The following is a 14,074-nucleotide window of genomic DNA, read 5'->3' on the forward strand; positions in this document are numbered from 1 at the left end:
TAGATCCCGAATGCTGCAGCTAAGATTGAAGATACTGTGTGCTGCAACTAAGACCCAGCACAGTCAAATACATTAAATAAACAAATAAACATTTAAAAATGTAAATATAAAGCTAGAAAAGGAAGGTAATTATAGTGCTTTGGAATTCTAGCCGGGTGTCTTTTATGCCCTTGCTTTATTTCATTGCTTGGGCATGTCTTCCTTTCCATCAAATAAAATTCCTAATTTTAAGCTGCAGAGTTAGAGTTAGGAAGTGAATTCCACAGAGAATAGAGCTGCCTCTGGGTGTCAGCAGTGGGATGGGGACCAGCCTGCTTTCCCTGGGGTTGACTGGTATTATCAGTGACACTCAGAACTGAGTACTTTTTATGAAGAATGAGGAGAGGTCCGAATGCTCTATTTAACTCTTATTACTTGACCACACACCAGTTGATCAGAGTGGAGGCATAGAAGGGACATTCCAGGAATGTAAGATGCTCACATGACTTGCTATGTCAGGAAGTAACCTCTGACTCTCACCCATCTGAATCCAGGAAGTCGGATGCAGTGGAGATGGACGAGATGATGGCGGCCATGGTGCTGACGTCCCTGTCCTGCAGCCCTGTCGTACAGAGTCCTCCCGGGGGCGAGGCCAACTTTTCTGGTGAGGAATGGGGCCGAATGAGTTCTGGGTGCGGCTGAGGCTTCCATTCTTTCTCCTCAGTTTTCTCCTCTGGGGAGAAGTTTCCTGGTGCATTGTGAAGATGGTTGAGCGCGAGACTGACCCTCACTGGCCACCTGAGTAAGTTCTTCCACGGGAGTAAGCGAGCAAGGCACTCAGGCTGAACGAGGCCAGTAGAGGACCATTTAGTTGTAAAGGTAGGAACTTACTAAATGATCCCCTCGTGGCCTCAGCCGATTCACAGCCCCCTTCCAAGTGCCTCATTCAGCCTCGTAAATTAATGTGGAATAAACGATCTGAAGTCTGAAATAAATCTAATTGCTTAATGCAAACCAATAGAAAGACTTCATAACAAATTTATAAATTAAAAGAAAATGCTAGCACAACCCCCCAAATACATTAGAGTAATATGGGAGGAAGAGGGGTTGCTGGATATTAGTAGTTTGACAAGATTTGTAGTGAATCTAAACTTCTTTTTTTTTGGAAATTTGTTATCTGGCTGGCCTAACTTACTCCCAGGGAATAACTTTTTCGTTGGTGAGATCTAACTGAATCGTGAGCTTCTTAAAGGCTTAAAGGAAAATAATGGAGTCAGTTTTGAACATAGCAGGTGGAAAGTGGCCTTTACAAAGTGTCCCTCATAAGTAATCTCCCTACTTAGAAAATAAATTTAAGGAAGTGATAAGATTTACTCATTTCACCCAAAGCCTGTCATCAATGGCTAGACTGCTAGAAGAAGCCATTCCAGTCTGACAGCACCAGTTGAGGGGCAGAGCATCACACACCCGTCTGTGAACACCTGGGGCGCACACCAGCAACACAGGAGGAGAGGAGTCAATTAAAAATTATTCATTTATTTGGTCATACTGAATTTTAGCTTTGGCATGGGAACTCTTAGTTCTGGCATGAGGAATCTAGTTCCCTGACCAGAAATTGAGCCTTAGCCCCTTGCATTGGGAACTCAGAGTCTTAGCCACTGGACCCCAGGGAAGTCCCACAGAGTCAGTTTTAAGTTCTCAGGAAACTCTGCAAGTTTAGGAGATTGAGGAGGTTGGTCAACAGGAAGAAGATCCAGGAAAATACCATAAAGGGAAAGAAAATCACTGACTGAAATTCCCCTCAGGTTGTGTGTGTGTGTCTATAATCCATTCATACACGTTCACACACCCCCCCCAATGCTAGCATATACTCATCTAACGGATAATATGCTGTGATACCTAAAGTTCCCTTTGATAAACATTTTTTTATTGTCTGTTAAACATGTTTTCCCATAATAACATATTTCTGATCTTCCGTTGAAGTAAGTGGGAAGATAAGGCCCTCTTGCCAGCTAATTATGTTGACGTAGTCTGGAAGGTGAGGTCTCTACAACAACCAGAACCTTGTTCTAATCATGGTTGCTTTTTGCAGAATCTACCCATTCCTCCTGATGTCTGTATTGTTAGGATGGCTCTGCGTGTGCCTGTGGAGAGCAGAGGGTGTTACAAAGATTTCTTAAAAGTTCATGGTACATTGGCCAGGGAACACTTTGTTTTCCTGGTACAGAATCTCTGTTGACCCTGCCCTAGAAAATTGTATGATCTAAGGTGGAGTGACTTATGTTCCTCTTATAAGATATATGGGGCTTCCATAGTGGCTCAGATGGTTAAGAATCTGCCTGCAATGCAGGAGACCCGAGTTCAATCCCTGGGTCAAGAAATAGCAACCCACTCCAGTATTCTTGCCTGGAGAATCCCATGGACAGAGGAGCCTGGCGGGCTACAGTCCATGGGGTTGCAAAGAGTCGGACATGACTGAGCGACCAACACTTTGTTTCGCTTATAAGATACAGGTTAATTTATGAGTTTTACTTTTTAGCTTTGTTTTGTATTTTTCCTTATGTGCCAATTTGCCAGTGTTGGCACTGAGCCACTTGAATGGTTCCTCCGTGGAAGACTGCTGTATTGTGGGGCAGGCCTGCTGTTTGGCCTGTTCTCTTCTCCTGTTCTGATGCTAGATGTAACATTCTTCCCCTTCGCCCGTCTCTCCCTGATAGATTTCCTTAGTAGACTTGTGAGAATACTTGGTGGCTCCTGATTTCTTTCCTGAAGGGCTACCCTATTTTTAGCCTCATGTGTAGATGTCATAAACTCTCAATTTCCAGCAAGTCATAGCTTTGAGATCTGACAGTGATGCTTAGGGAGGGCAGAGTTCATTTGGCCCATTCTGTTTGGGCATTCTTCTAACATCTGAGACTTAAATAAGGAGAGACTGCATTGGGAACGTGGAATGCTGGGTGTCTAGGTTAGCCTGAAAGTGGTTTGGAATATGGAATAGGATGAGAGGAAAGCAGTGGGATGCTTATCCTGGCCACAGGGGATGTCGTAGATGGTCTCAGAATCCAGGGTAAGGAGGCCCTGTGGACCACTGCCCATGTGGGTGCTGGGGCTTGGGAACAAGGCCACCATACCTGAATGTGTCACAGGTTTTTCCCCTTTTCTTGCTATTTCTGTGTATCAAAATTTCAGATTCTCCTCTAGTATAAATTGGGCTTCTCTAGTGGCTCAGTGATAAAGAATCCACCTGCCAATGCCCGCTAGCCAATGTAGGAGATGCAGGTTCGATACCTGGGTCAGGAAGATCCCCTGGAGTAGGAAATGGCAACCCACTCCAGTATTTGTGCCTGGAAAATCCCACAGACAGAGAAGCTTGGCGGGCTATAGTCCATGGGGTTGAAAAGAGTCAGTAACAACTTAGTGACTGAACAACAACAAAATGGTGTAAATTAGCACATTATTGACCAGAGAATTTTTGCAGAACCTAATGCCTGTGACCGCCGATTTGTTATTTCAGTGAATACTGAAACATCTCTGATCAATAATGTTCGGGTAACAAAAGACGTATTAATGGGTCTCTGGTCAATAAGTTGTCAGTACAGGTTTATGGCCCAGGCATGGAAGAGTCTGAGTTGGGCTTTAAGCAACCCAAAGGGCGGGAGTTTAAAAACTGAAAATTTCACACATCTGACTGTGATCTTCCTGTTCAGACGCATTGCTGGGAGCAGGGCAGCAAGTTCAGGCCCTGTCGGGCATGCAGGCCTCCTGTCATCTCGTGATGAGTCTGAACTGTTCTTGGAGCTTGTCTTTCTTGCTCTAAACGTGTTCCTTGTGGATAAAAGCAGGAGCCAGCTCTGGTAAAGCTATGAGAGCTATGAGAGCTGGCTGAATGGTTTCTTTTCTCTCGCAGGTTTTGATGTACTTGCCTGGGTTTAAATGATCAAAAGGCATCTTTTAAGAAAGCCTGGTTAACATGCCCTTCTCCTGGCCTCTCCATCCTACTCCACTGCTGGGAAAACTTCCCAAGTAGTACCCAGCCCGTCTGTCTATGCACGGGGGTGGGGTGGGGGCAGGAGAGGCTTTTCCTCTCCCCTCTCCCTGCTCTCCCCCTGCCTTTAAAGTGAGAAGTACATTTTGACTAGGTTATCTGTCCATTAATAATACAGGTCTCCCCTGCTATCTGAAAGTAGAACATTTCTGTGAAAACTTTCGAAAACTGAAATGGTATAAGGCAAAGAAACAATTGCCTCAAGACGCCTCTTGCTAACGAATGTGCAAAATACATTGTGATAAAGCACAGATACTTGCAGGTTCAGTTCAAAGCTCTGGGGGCTGGGTGCTGAGATGCTGAGTGTGGTTCCTAGGAAGAGGCTCGGTGGGGCCACTCTCACTGAGGTGCCCTGCCTCCATAACAGCTCGCTGCAGAACCAGCATTGAATCCTATTGTCACCTTTTTTCATAAAGTGAAAGTCCTCCTTAGATTTCTTTCAGTTAGTGAAAACAGGTCCTGATGTAAGGTTGTCACTCAGTATTCGTGCGGGATTGGTTCTAGGACCCGTGCAGATACCCAAATCCATGGATGCTCAAGTCTCTTGTGTAAAACAGCATTGTACTTGCATATAAGCTATGCACATCCTTCTGCATCTTGTCAATCATCTCTAGGTTACTTATAATACTTAACACAAGGTAAATGCTGTGTACAACGTTGTAAGTCGTTGGAAATACAATGTAAATGCCTTTTAAATGTCGCTGTTTAAACGTTTAGTTGCTGTGTGGGAAATTCAAGTGTTGCTGTGGGGATCTTTGTGGAATTCTGTTCCCTAAATATTTTCAGTGCGGAAACAGGATTTGGAGGGCTGATTGCAGGTCTTTCATGTAAAGGAAAAGGTAGAAATTAAACTTTTGAAAACTGGGGGACACCTGCACCCAAAATGCAGCTACAGAGTGTGTCTGGCGGTCAGTGATTATCAGCACAGCTGTGGCAGGAAGGATCCATGAGAGCAGAGCAGTCTGCCCTCCGCAGACAGGGCTGCAATGAAGGGACCCATTCCTCATTTTTACTAAAGCCCAGAAAGGGGAGGGGTTTGTTAGGGAAGGGGTACTTTGTTGGTTTTTGTTTCTCCCCCTTGGAGTACAAAGCCAGGCAAGCAGAACCTGGCATTAGATTCAGGAACCCAGCCTTTTTAAGAAAATAATTTTTATTTATCTATTTTTGGCTGTGCTGGGTCTTTGTTGCTGCTCAGGCTTTTCTCTAGTTGTGGCAGCTGGGGGCTACTCTCTAGCTGCAGTGAGCCAGCTTTTCTTGTTGCAGAGCACAGGCTCTGGGGTAATTGGGCTTCAGTCATTACAGCTCCCAGGCTCTAGAGCACAGGCTCAGTAGTTGGGGCTCACAGGTTTGGCTGTTCCTTGACCTGTGGGATCTTCCCAGGCCAGGCATCAAACCCATGTCTCCTGCATTGGCAGGTGGACTCTTTACCACTGAGTCACCAGGGAAGCCCAGGAACCCAGACTCTAAACTAGAGTGTCCTGCCCCTGACCTGGGCTGTCTGTGCAGAATCTGGCGTGGCAACGGGACAGGCACTGAGCATCCTCTGTTTTCTCCCCTCCAGCCTCCCGCACGGCCTGCGACCCGTGGAAGGAGAGCGGCGACGTGTCAGACAGCGGGAGCAGCACCACCAGCGGGCACTGGAGCGGGAGCAGCGGCGTCTCCACCCCCTCGCCCCCCCACCCCCAGGCCAGCCCCAAGTATCTAGGGGACGCCTTCGGCTCTCCCCAGACTGATAATGGATTTGAGACTGACCCAGACGCTTTCCTGTTGGATGAACCAGCTCCCCGAAAAAGAAAGGTGCGTGGCCTGAGCTTTCAAGCTCAGCCTCAGAGGGGCCAGGCCTGGGTCCCAGGCCTTCTCGGGCTCCATCCTGTTTCAGTGATCCACTTTTTTAAAAATTAATTAATTAATTAGGCTGCACCAGATCGTGGTTGTGGCATGTGGGATCTAGTTCCCCAATCAGGGGTCGAACCCCGGCCCCCCCTCTGCATTGGAAGTTCGGAGCCCCAGGCCCTGGGCCACCATTTCAGCTCTCCTTTGCTGCTTCTCTTTCCTCTTGATATTCCCAGAAGCCCGCCCCTCCTCTCCAATGCCATATCGTTGGCCGTCTTACCTCTGCCCAACCCGGCTCTCCTGCAGAGACCTCCATCAGGTCTTCCCTGGTCCCCCAGCCCATCTCCTCTCCTCCACCCCCCTCCCCCCATCCCACTCCCATCTCCACTCCAGACCGATGCCGGCCCCCAGGACCAGCTCTCTGCCCCTGTTTGTCTGTCTCTCTGGTCCCTCGGAACCCCTTTTCTCTATTGAGACTTCTGCTGGGTCCTGTTGGATGTGGCTGGAGCCCCACTGGGTGAGGCTGGGAGGGGGCTGAGCCGGGGGACGTGTCCTCCTCATCCTGTGTTCCTTTCCCTCCAGAACTCGGTGAAGGTGATGTACAAGTGCCTGTGGCCCAGCTGTGGCAAAGTCCTGCGCTCCATCGTGGGCATCAAACGACACGTGAAAGCCCTCCACCTGGGGTAGGTATGAGCGCAGAGCTCCTCTGCCTAGGGCGTTCTTCAGACGTCTTCCACCCGCTGATTCCCCGAGACCCACACCCCCAAATACTTCTGAGAAACTGGCTGGCTGAGGACCCTACCTATCCCTGATTCTGGGCCCTGTGGAACAGCTCCTTTGCTGGGATCTTTGCTGGGAAGGAGTCCCTCCTGTGGTGGTGGATGTTGATGCTGTTGATGGGTATGTCTTCTCTCACCGGAAGGAAGATGGTTCAGTTCTGGGCAGATAGAGGGTGGTTAGTGACTTAGAGCCTGTTGCTTCCCCTTGGGGAGCCGGGGCTGCATATGGCCAAGGGGACCGACTCACAGTCCTTCCCCTGCTGGAGAGTGTGACCGCGAGTGGGTGGGGTCCAGAGAGGACCCAGAGCAAAGCGTGAAGCAGATCTGGCCAGAGGAGAAGCCTCCGGTGCTAGGGAAATAATTCCCCTTGACGTGCCAGGGTGCAATCCTTGGGAGCCTGTGTCGGGACCTGGGCTCCCACCTGTCTTCCCAGGCTTCCCCTGTGACTTGCCGGGTGGCCCTGAGCAGGCGCTCCCCTCATGCCTAGCTGTCCCCTGCGTTTGGACCAGGGCAGCTTGTCCCTGGTTGTCACCGCATCTCCCTCCCCTGCAGGGACACCGTGGACTCCGACCAGTTCAAGCGGGAGGAGGATTTCTACTACACAGAGGTGCAGATGAAGGGGGAAGCTGCTGCGGCTGGCGGCCCCACAGCCGACCCGGCTCCGACCCCTAGTGTGACCAGCCTGCCCCTCACCATCCTGCCCCCACCGCCTCCTCCCAAAGCCCAGTCCTCAGGCCCAGATCACCCTGGCCTGGAGTCTTACCTGCCCTCCGGTGCCCTCAGCAAGTCAGCTCCTGGCTCCTTTTGGCACATTCAGGCCGACCATGCATACCAGGTATGGGGGCCCCCTGGGAGCTCAGCCTAGGGGCCGTGAGGGCATTCCGTGTCTGTCAGTGGTCAGCCTGGTCACAGGCCACTGACCACACTGATTGGAGGCTGAGTCCTCAGCTGAATTACCAATCTCTATTTCTATAAGGAAAATGACTTCACACTCAATAAACACAAGAATTCCAGAGTTGTACCTTGGTGACTGTCATGCGTGGTTACTGAATCTAGCTGAATCCAGTGGTTAAGAAATCTAGCTGAATCCCTGAGTAACCAGGTTGATGGATTTGGACGGGGGAATTGGTCCATCACTGGTTATAAGAGGGGATAGACTAGTGTAGTAGGGTTTCTGAGAGCAAATCCCCAATTCCCAGAATTGTACTACATTAAATAGTCTGGCACTCAGTTTTTGAATACCTACTGTGTGTCAAGCTGCAGGATAAGCTTTGCAGATAGAATAAGATATATAATTCTTGAGCTTGTGAAGTGTACAGTTTAGCTGGAGAGAGAAATGAATGTGTAACTATGATTAATTATAATAAGTAGTTAAAATATCTTAACTGGAGGCACAAGCAATTGTTGTGGGTACAGGAAGGACCAGGCTTCCCTGGTGGCTCAGTGGTAAAGAATCCACCTGCCAATGAAGGCTATTTGGGTTCGATCCCTGGCTTGGGAAGATCCCTTGGAGAAGGAAGTGGCAACCGGCTCCAGTATTCTTACCTGGGAAATCCCATAGACAGAGGAGCCTGGCAGGGTACAGTTCAAGTGTCGGACACAAGTTAGTGACTAAACAACAATAGCCATAAAGACCAAGGCATTATGCCCATTGGGTTGGGAAAGCAATCATGGAGTGGGTGGCATTTAGGGTGGTTTTTACTGCATGTAGTAGGTGCCTAAGACTCTGCTTGCCATGTGCAAGTTTTTCTTAAAATCCTTTGATGCCTACTGCTTGGTTTTTTCCGACTGTAGGCTGATTTGTAAGTTAGTAATTAAGAAGCAGTGCTTTCCGTCAGAAAGCCTTTAGAGAGCAAGCCAGCTCTCCTCATTAGAACGAGTGGTCATTAGTGGGTCACTCAGCTATTTCAACTCAGGTGGCCCTTCAGGCAGCCAGCTGTCCCTGTGACATGAGACCTAGAGAGGGCAGTTGGTGATTTTAGAAACAAACCTTGACCTGGAGAGTCACTGCTTCCATGCAGTTGCCCCAGGGGATGGCAGACGCTTAGCGTGGTGCCTGTGCCACCACTCACAAGGCTGAATTTCTGGGGGAGCTGCCCCGAGCATGTTCTTGGTAGGTGATCCCGCCAAGAAGTTAATCTGCGGAGATGATTAAGTCATGAGGCTGGCACGTAAACCAGCTCCAAGAGGAGGGCTCCAAAAAAAGACTGGAGCCCGAGACAAAGGCGACTCTAGAGAGCTGGTGCTCTGCTATTTCTCTCGGGAGGAGCATTTTGGGGTGTCCCAGGACTTTGTAGTGTGAGGTGCAGCTGCTGCTGCAGACCGTGAGGTCGCTGGGGTGGGAAGAGGGCCCTGAGAGCTTCCTAAGCCAGGCCCTGGCCAACGCACTCTGTCTCCACAGGCTCTGCCACCTTTCCAGATCCCGGTCTCCCCGCACATCTACACCAGCATCAGCTGGGCCGCTGCCCCCTCCACCGCCTCCTCCCTCTCCCCGGTGAGTGCGTCCAATGCTCAGCCCTTCCAGGGGCCCCGGGACCAACCGAGGGCTCAGCCACACACACCCCGTGCTGGAGGCCTTTACCCCCGAGCTCATTGCGTCCTGCACCCCAGCTTCTTGAAGGTCTTCATACCCTTTGCCCCCAACCCTCAAGAATCACAGACACCCATAGTATGTGGGAGGGGCGCGCCGGCGAGGAGTACCCATATCAACTTTATTACCAAGATCATAAGGCCAGGTGGGATCAGCGCCCTATTTAGCCCTGAACCCCTGGGGATGCTTGGTAAGGTTTTGATGCCAAGAGGAGGAAGGAGAGGACATGGGGAAGCTGGAGAGGAAGAGGGAGGGTGAGAAAGGAGAGAGGGGCATGTGGGGGGCTATGCAGGTGGATCAGAGCTCCCCGGGCCACCACGGACCAGCGCCTTAGGTTGCTTGCCACCAAACTGAAACAAATTGGAAGTTATTTTGAATCCCCATGGACAGAAGAGCCTGGCAGGCTACAGTCCATGGGGTCGCAAAGAGTTGGACACGACTGAGAGACCCTTAGGGTGTTCCAGTCTGAAATGCCTCCTGCAGGAAGGCATCACCACACACTGTAAAACCCACGTGCCCACAGGTGCTGCTGAGGCTGTGCCGTTCTTCTTTCTGCCCCAATATGGTAGATTCTTCTAAATCTGCAGGTGGCAGCCCATGATGGGGCCAGGCCGAGTGGCTGTCCTGCCTGGAGCCCCTTCCCCTAGCTGGAGTGTGCCTTTCAAGGCTGGTTCCTCCCTTTCCACCTCCACTCCCTTCTTGGTGCCTGCTCACTTCTCCCTGAAATCTCCTTCTAGAGAAGGCCTCCTGGCACAAGGTGGGGTGGGGGTAGCTGGCTGTCCTTGGGGACGGTCCTTTTGCCTTGCACGTCTGCCCTCGTGCTTACAGCCCCTCTCCCTGTACCCAGGTCCGGAGCCGGTCGCTAAGCTTTAGCGAGCCCCAGCAGCCTCCCCCTGCCGTGAAGTCTCACCTGATCGTCACGTCTCCACCTCGGGCCCAGAGCACCACCAGGTGAGCCTGTCCTCTCCCGTGGTCTTGGGGGCTCCTGTCCCCACCTGCCCCTCGTCCCCAGGCTTGGTCCCAGGGAGCCAGTGGGGGATGTCTCAGATGCGAGGGAGGCAGTCGGTCCTCCGGCCCCGGTGGTTCCCTTTCCTGGCTGGCCAGCGGGTGACCATCCCCTCCTCACCCCGTCTTGCAGGAAAGCCCGTGGGGAAGCTAAGAAGTGCCGCAAGGTATACGGCATTGAGCACCGGGACCAGTGGTGCACCGCCTGCCGCTGGAAGAAGGCCTGCCAGCGCTTCCTGGACTGAACCACGGCCCCACCCAGTGGCCTGGGGACACAGGCAGATGGGTCCCAAGCCCACAGCAGAAGCCTAAAAGCTACAGAGTGGACACGGGGAGTTTGGGCTCTATTGGCTAAGGTTGAATACTCAAAATATTTTCCCCTCCCTCATGGGAATGTTTTCGTTTTTTTTTTTAATAGAAACAAAAAAATTATTTTTTTTCTTCCCCTAAAATAAGAGAGAGCCAAAACTGACCAAGGGTATTCTGCAGCAAACCAGAGACCAAAGAAATGACTCCCCCTCCTCTCCTCCCCACAGCCCATCTCCCTAGGGGATTAATGTGTACCGTATGGAAGGAAGGGACAGCTCATTGTGTTTCCTGCTGAGCTGGTGGATTCTTTGCTTTCTCCACTCTTCCAGAAGGGGCTGTGAGCAACATGGATTTACTTTTTTTGTTTTTTTAGAAAAAAGAGAAATTTCTGGCTGATGACTCAGAGAACAGGACCTGCCGGGGCTGGGGTGGGAAAACAGGGCTGATATGTGAGCTTTTGGAGGTGCAGCCGGCCCCTTTCTCCACCCAGATCCAGGAGAAGGGAGAGCTTGTCCTCACCCAGCAGCTTCCATCAGAGGCCAAGGAAAGCCCTTTTTCTGGTGCCAGCTGCTCTGATCTGGGTTCCCTCAGGTCAGGTTGCAGCCCAACAGATACTGTATGGCCTCTTCTCCAAGCCCAGACTCGTAGGTTTGTTAAGACTGTCCCCAGGAAGCTGAGCCAAAAGGCTAAAAAGAATTCACGTCGTACAGCATGGCAGATCAAGACTACCTTGCTCACTCTTTCCTTGAGAAGAGACCAGATGGTGTAGTACTTGGCGAGGGTTCTTTACTGTTGCCCGAGTGAACCCACACCCACCCCTCTGCCCGGCTCTGGAATACACCCCCCGGAAACACTTTGTTTTCACTTACGGTGTATTCAGGAGCCTCTTTCTGATTAAAGATTCCCCCTTTGTTTGGCCGAAAGATCCTGCCCTGAGGTAGGTCCCTCTTCGTCTCATGGGAACCAGGGATTTTCCCATGTTCCTCCAAGGCCCTAGGGCCGGGCTGGTGAAGACAACAGACAGAAAGGTGTAGGTGGCAGCTTCTGTCACGGTGAGAGGATGCAGAGCTGTCCCGTGACTCCACAGGCTCACCTGGCCCTTTGGGGACTGTCTGGTTTTCTTCTTAAGGTGACAAGCAGGACAGGACTCTTCAGGGGGCTTCTGCTTGGTCCAGTCAGTGTGATGGGGAGGGTCAATTGGATGTGGTGTCATGTTCCCAGACACCTGTTGGGCGTCTTTTCTGCCCGAAGGCGGGATGGGGGAGGTTAGGGGCCTCAGGAGGTCACGTGACGGGAACTGGGGTTGATTTAGCATCTACTGGAGACCTCAGGAATGGAGGGGACCCTGGACTGCGTGACTTGAGAGCTAAATACGTGAATACATTTTCGTTGAGGAAGGAGAAGTGGAGGAAGGGGGCTCTGTGCCTGGGCGAGCAGGGCTGAAGGAGGGCACATTTTTGGCTCAAAGCCTCACCTTTCTGCTGAGCGGGACTGGTTTTGGGGACTCCTCAGGGCCCACGTCCCAAATGTCAGGGGCTCAGGGAACTCAACCACGAGGCCAGCTCTCTAGGGCTTGCACAGCGGCGTCTAGCCCTTGGCTGTGAGCAAGGCTGTCCTTCCCGTCCAGGCGGGCTCACCTGGCTGCAGGAACCCGATAGATGCCTTTCAGTCTGTGACGTGCCGAGTGTTGGAAACCGGCAGACATGGGAATAGGGGGTGTGATGGTGTGAAGGGTGACGGTGACCTGGGTTTGGTGACAGAAGGGAAAAGCACTCTTACACATGAGTGTCTTTGATGGTGATGGGGTATATTTTTATAACTTAGTAAAAAAAAGAAAATATGTATGTGGAATTCTGTCCCTTGGTAAAGCTGGAAATCAGGCCAGCAAGAGGTGCTGGGTTCTTCCTCCCACTCCCTCAAGCTTCCAGCTTCCCAAAGCTGACTCCTCGCTTCCTGCCCTGTGCACCTGCAGGTCCTACCCATGTGGGGAGGGGGCCTTTGAGACGGGGGTGGGGGGAGCTCTGCCCAGCAGCATCTCCCCTTTCCTTGTTACTCAGAGCTTTTGCTGGGTCTCACCTTTGGAAACGCTATTTTCATTCCCCCCTCAGTTTGGACCGTGTAGCTACAACTGGATATCAAGATTTTCTCTAAGTAAGGCAGGCTTCTCGTGTCACTGCTGCACAGGGCAGAAAAGGAAGAGAGAAGAAATTGATGCAACAATTTCAAAACTGAGGTTTTTGTTTTTTTTTTTTAATGTTCTGGTGCGGCTTTCCTTGTCGGCCTTTGCTCCGGCCTCCTTCCCGGTGGTGGTGGCCTCCTCCAGCCTCTCTCCTCCCTCTGCTCCATCTGTGGCTGTCGTGTGGGTTCTTGACGTGTGGTCTGTCCCGGGGTTGCCCCTTTCGTCTCTTCTCAGAGGCTAGGGAGTGGTTTGTGAACTGATCCCACCATCACGCCTGTTTTCTTCATCTCTGTATTTCTCCCTACTTCCTGGCCCATCCTGGGAGGCAGAATCTGATGGAAGGTAAGAGGCAACAGGTGCGCCTTAGAAACTAACAGGACGTAACAGGACGGAGTGGCAAAGCAAGCGTCTTGGGAAATTCTTTATTCTGGGGATGTTATGCTTATTCACAATATTTTGGAAGTACCTTTGGAGTCTGTGGTGCCTGCTTTGAACAGCCTTAATGATACTGAATCTGCACCCGTGCTTGCGCCCTCAGTGCAGAGTCCAGTGAATAGTGGTGGTGGTAGTGGTTGAGTCACTAAGTCCTATCTGACTCTTTGCGACCTCATGGTAGCCCTACAAGCTCTTCTTGTTCGTGGGATTTCCCAGGCAAGAAGACTAGAGGGACTTGCCATTTCCTGGTGGTCAAAGGTCACAGGTGCAGAACACAAGGACCAACGGGTGAGTAAAATGGCTTAGATTTAATAATCTGACTTCTAAGCCGGCTGTGAAAGCAATCGTGTAATTTCAGAACACATTCTGAGCAACATCCACAGTGTTGCAGTTGGCCTGAGGCTAGATTCTTTGAAGGACATAATGGATTTGGATGTGGAAACTCTGACTTGTCGGAAGAAATCTGTCCTGTTACTTTCTGGTCCTCTCAGGTTCTGACTTTACCAGGGGCAAAAAAAAAGAGGAGAGGGAGATAAATCCCATCTGTGAACTTGTCTTTATTGGCGCCTTTTCCCCCAGCTGTCTTCCAAGTATTATTTTTACTGTTAAAAATTTTTTAAAAAATGTGAAATATAATGTTTTTACAGCAACAATATGAAATATATTTTATAAGGAATAAAATGGTACATTGTCTGATTTGATGTGTGCCTGTCCCTCCGCCCTCTCGCCCTGCAGAGGATAAGATTATCATTGTCCTTGGTGTTAAGCAAGCAATAGCCCCAGGGGAGAAGTGTGCACACTCATTTGCTTATAGTAACAGCAGGCAACATTATCAGGGACCTGGCCAAGTGCTTACATGGATAACCCAGGAAGGAATTACTGTTGTCAGTCCCACTTTTATTTTATTTTTAAAATAAAAA

General features: G+C 50.6%; 1 protein-coding gene across 7 annotated transcripts in view; it reads left to right on the plus strand.

Annotated features, from left to right (window-relative positions):
- Nucleotides 1–13,850, plus strand: part of ZNF395 (zinc finger protein 395) — a 72,656-nt gene extending 58,806 nt beyond the window's left edge. For all 7 annotated transcript variants that reach the window (XM_081496253.1, XM_081496261.1, XM_081496281.1 and 4 more), the window contains 7 exons: nucleotides 534–643; nucleotides 5,586–5,821; nucleotides 6,440–6,540; nucleotides 7,189–7,471; nucleotides 9,038–9,130; nucleotides 10,074–10,177; nucleotides 10,365–13,850. In XM_081496253.1, the coding sequence (XP_081352379.1) occupies nucleotides 534–643; nucleotides 5,586–5,821; nucleotides 6,440–6,540; nucleotides 7,189–7,471; nucleotides 9,038–9,130; nucleotides 10,074–10,177; nucleotides 10,365–10,476 (1,039 nt within the window). In that variant the 3' untranslated portion in view covers nucleotides 10,477–13,850. The remainder of the gene's footprint in view (nucleotides 1–533; nucleotides 644–5,585; nucleotides 5,822–6,439; nucleotides 6,541–7,188; nucleotides 7,472–9,037; nucleotides 9,131–10,073; nucleotides 10,178–10,364) is intronic.
- Nucleotides 13,851–14,074: the final 224 nt, after the last annotated feature.

This window comes from Giraffa tippelskirchi, chromosome 1 (genome assembly GCF_054371585.1).
Source record: "Giraffa tippelskirchi isolate mGirTip1 chromosome 1, T2T-mGirTip1v1.2.pri, whole genome shotgun sequence".
Classification (NCBI taxonomy): domain Eukaryota; kingdom Metazoa; phylum Chordata; class Mammalia; order Artiodactyla; family Giraffidae; genus Giraffa; species Giraffa tippelskirchi.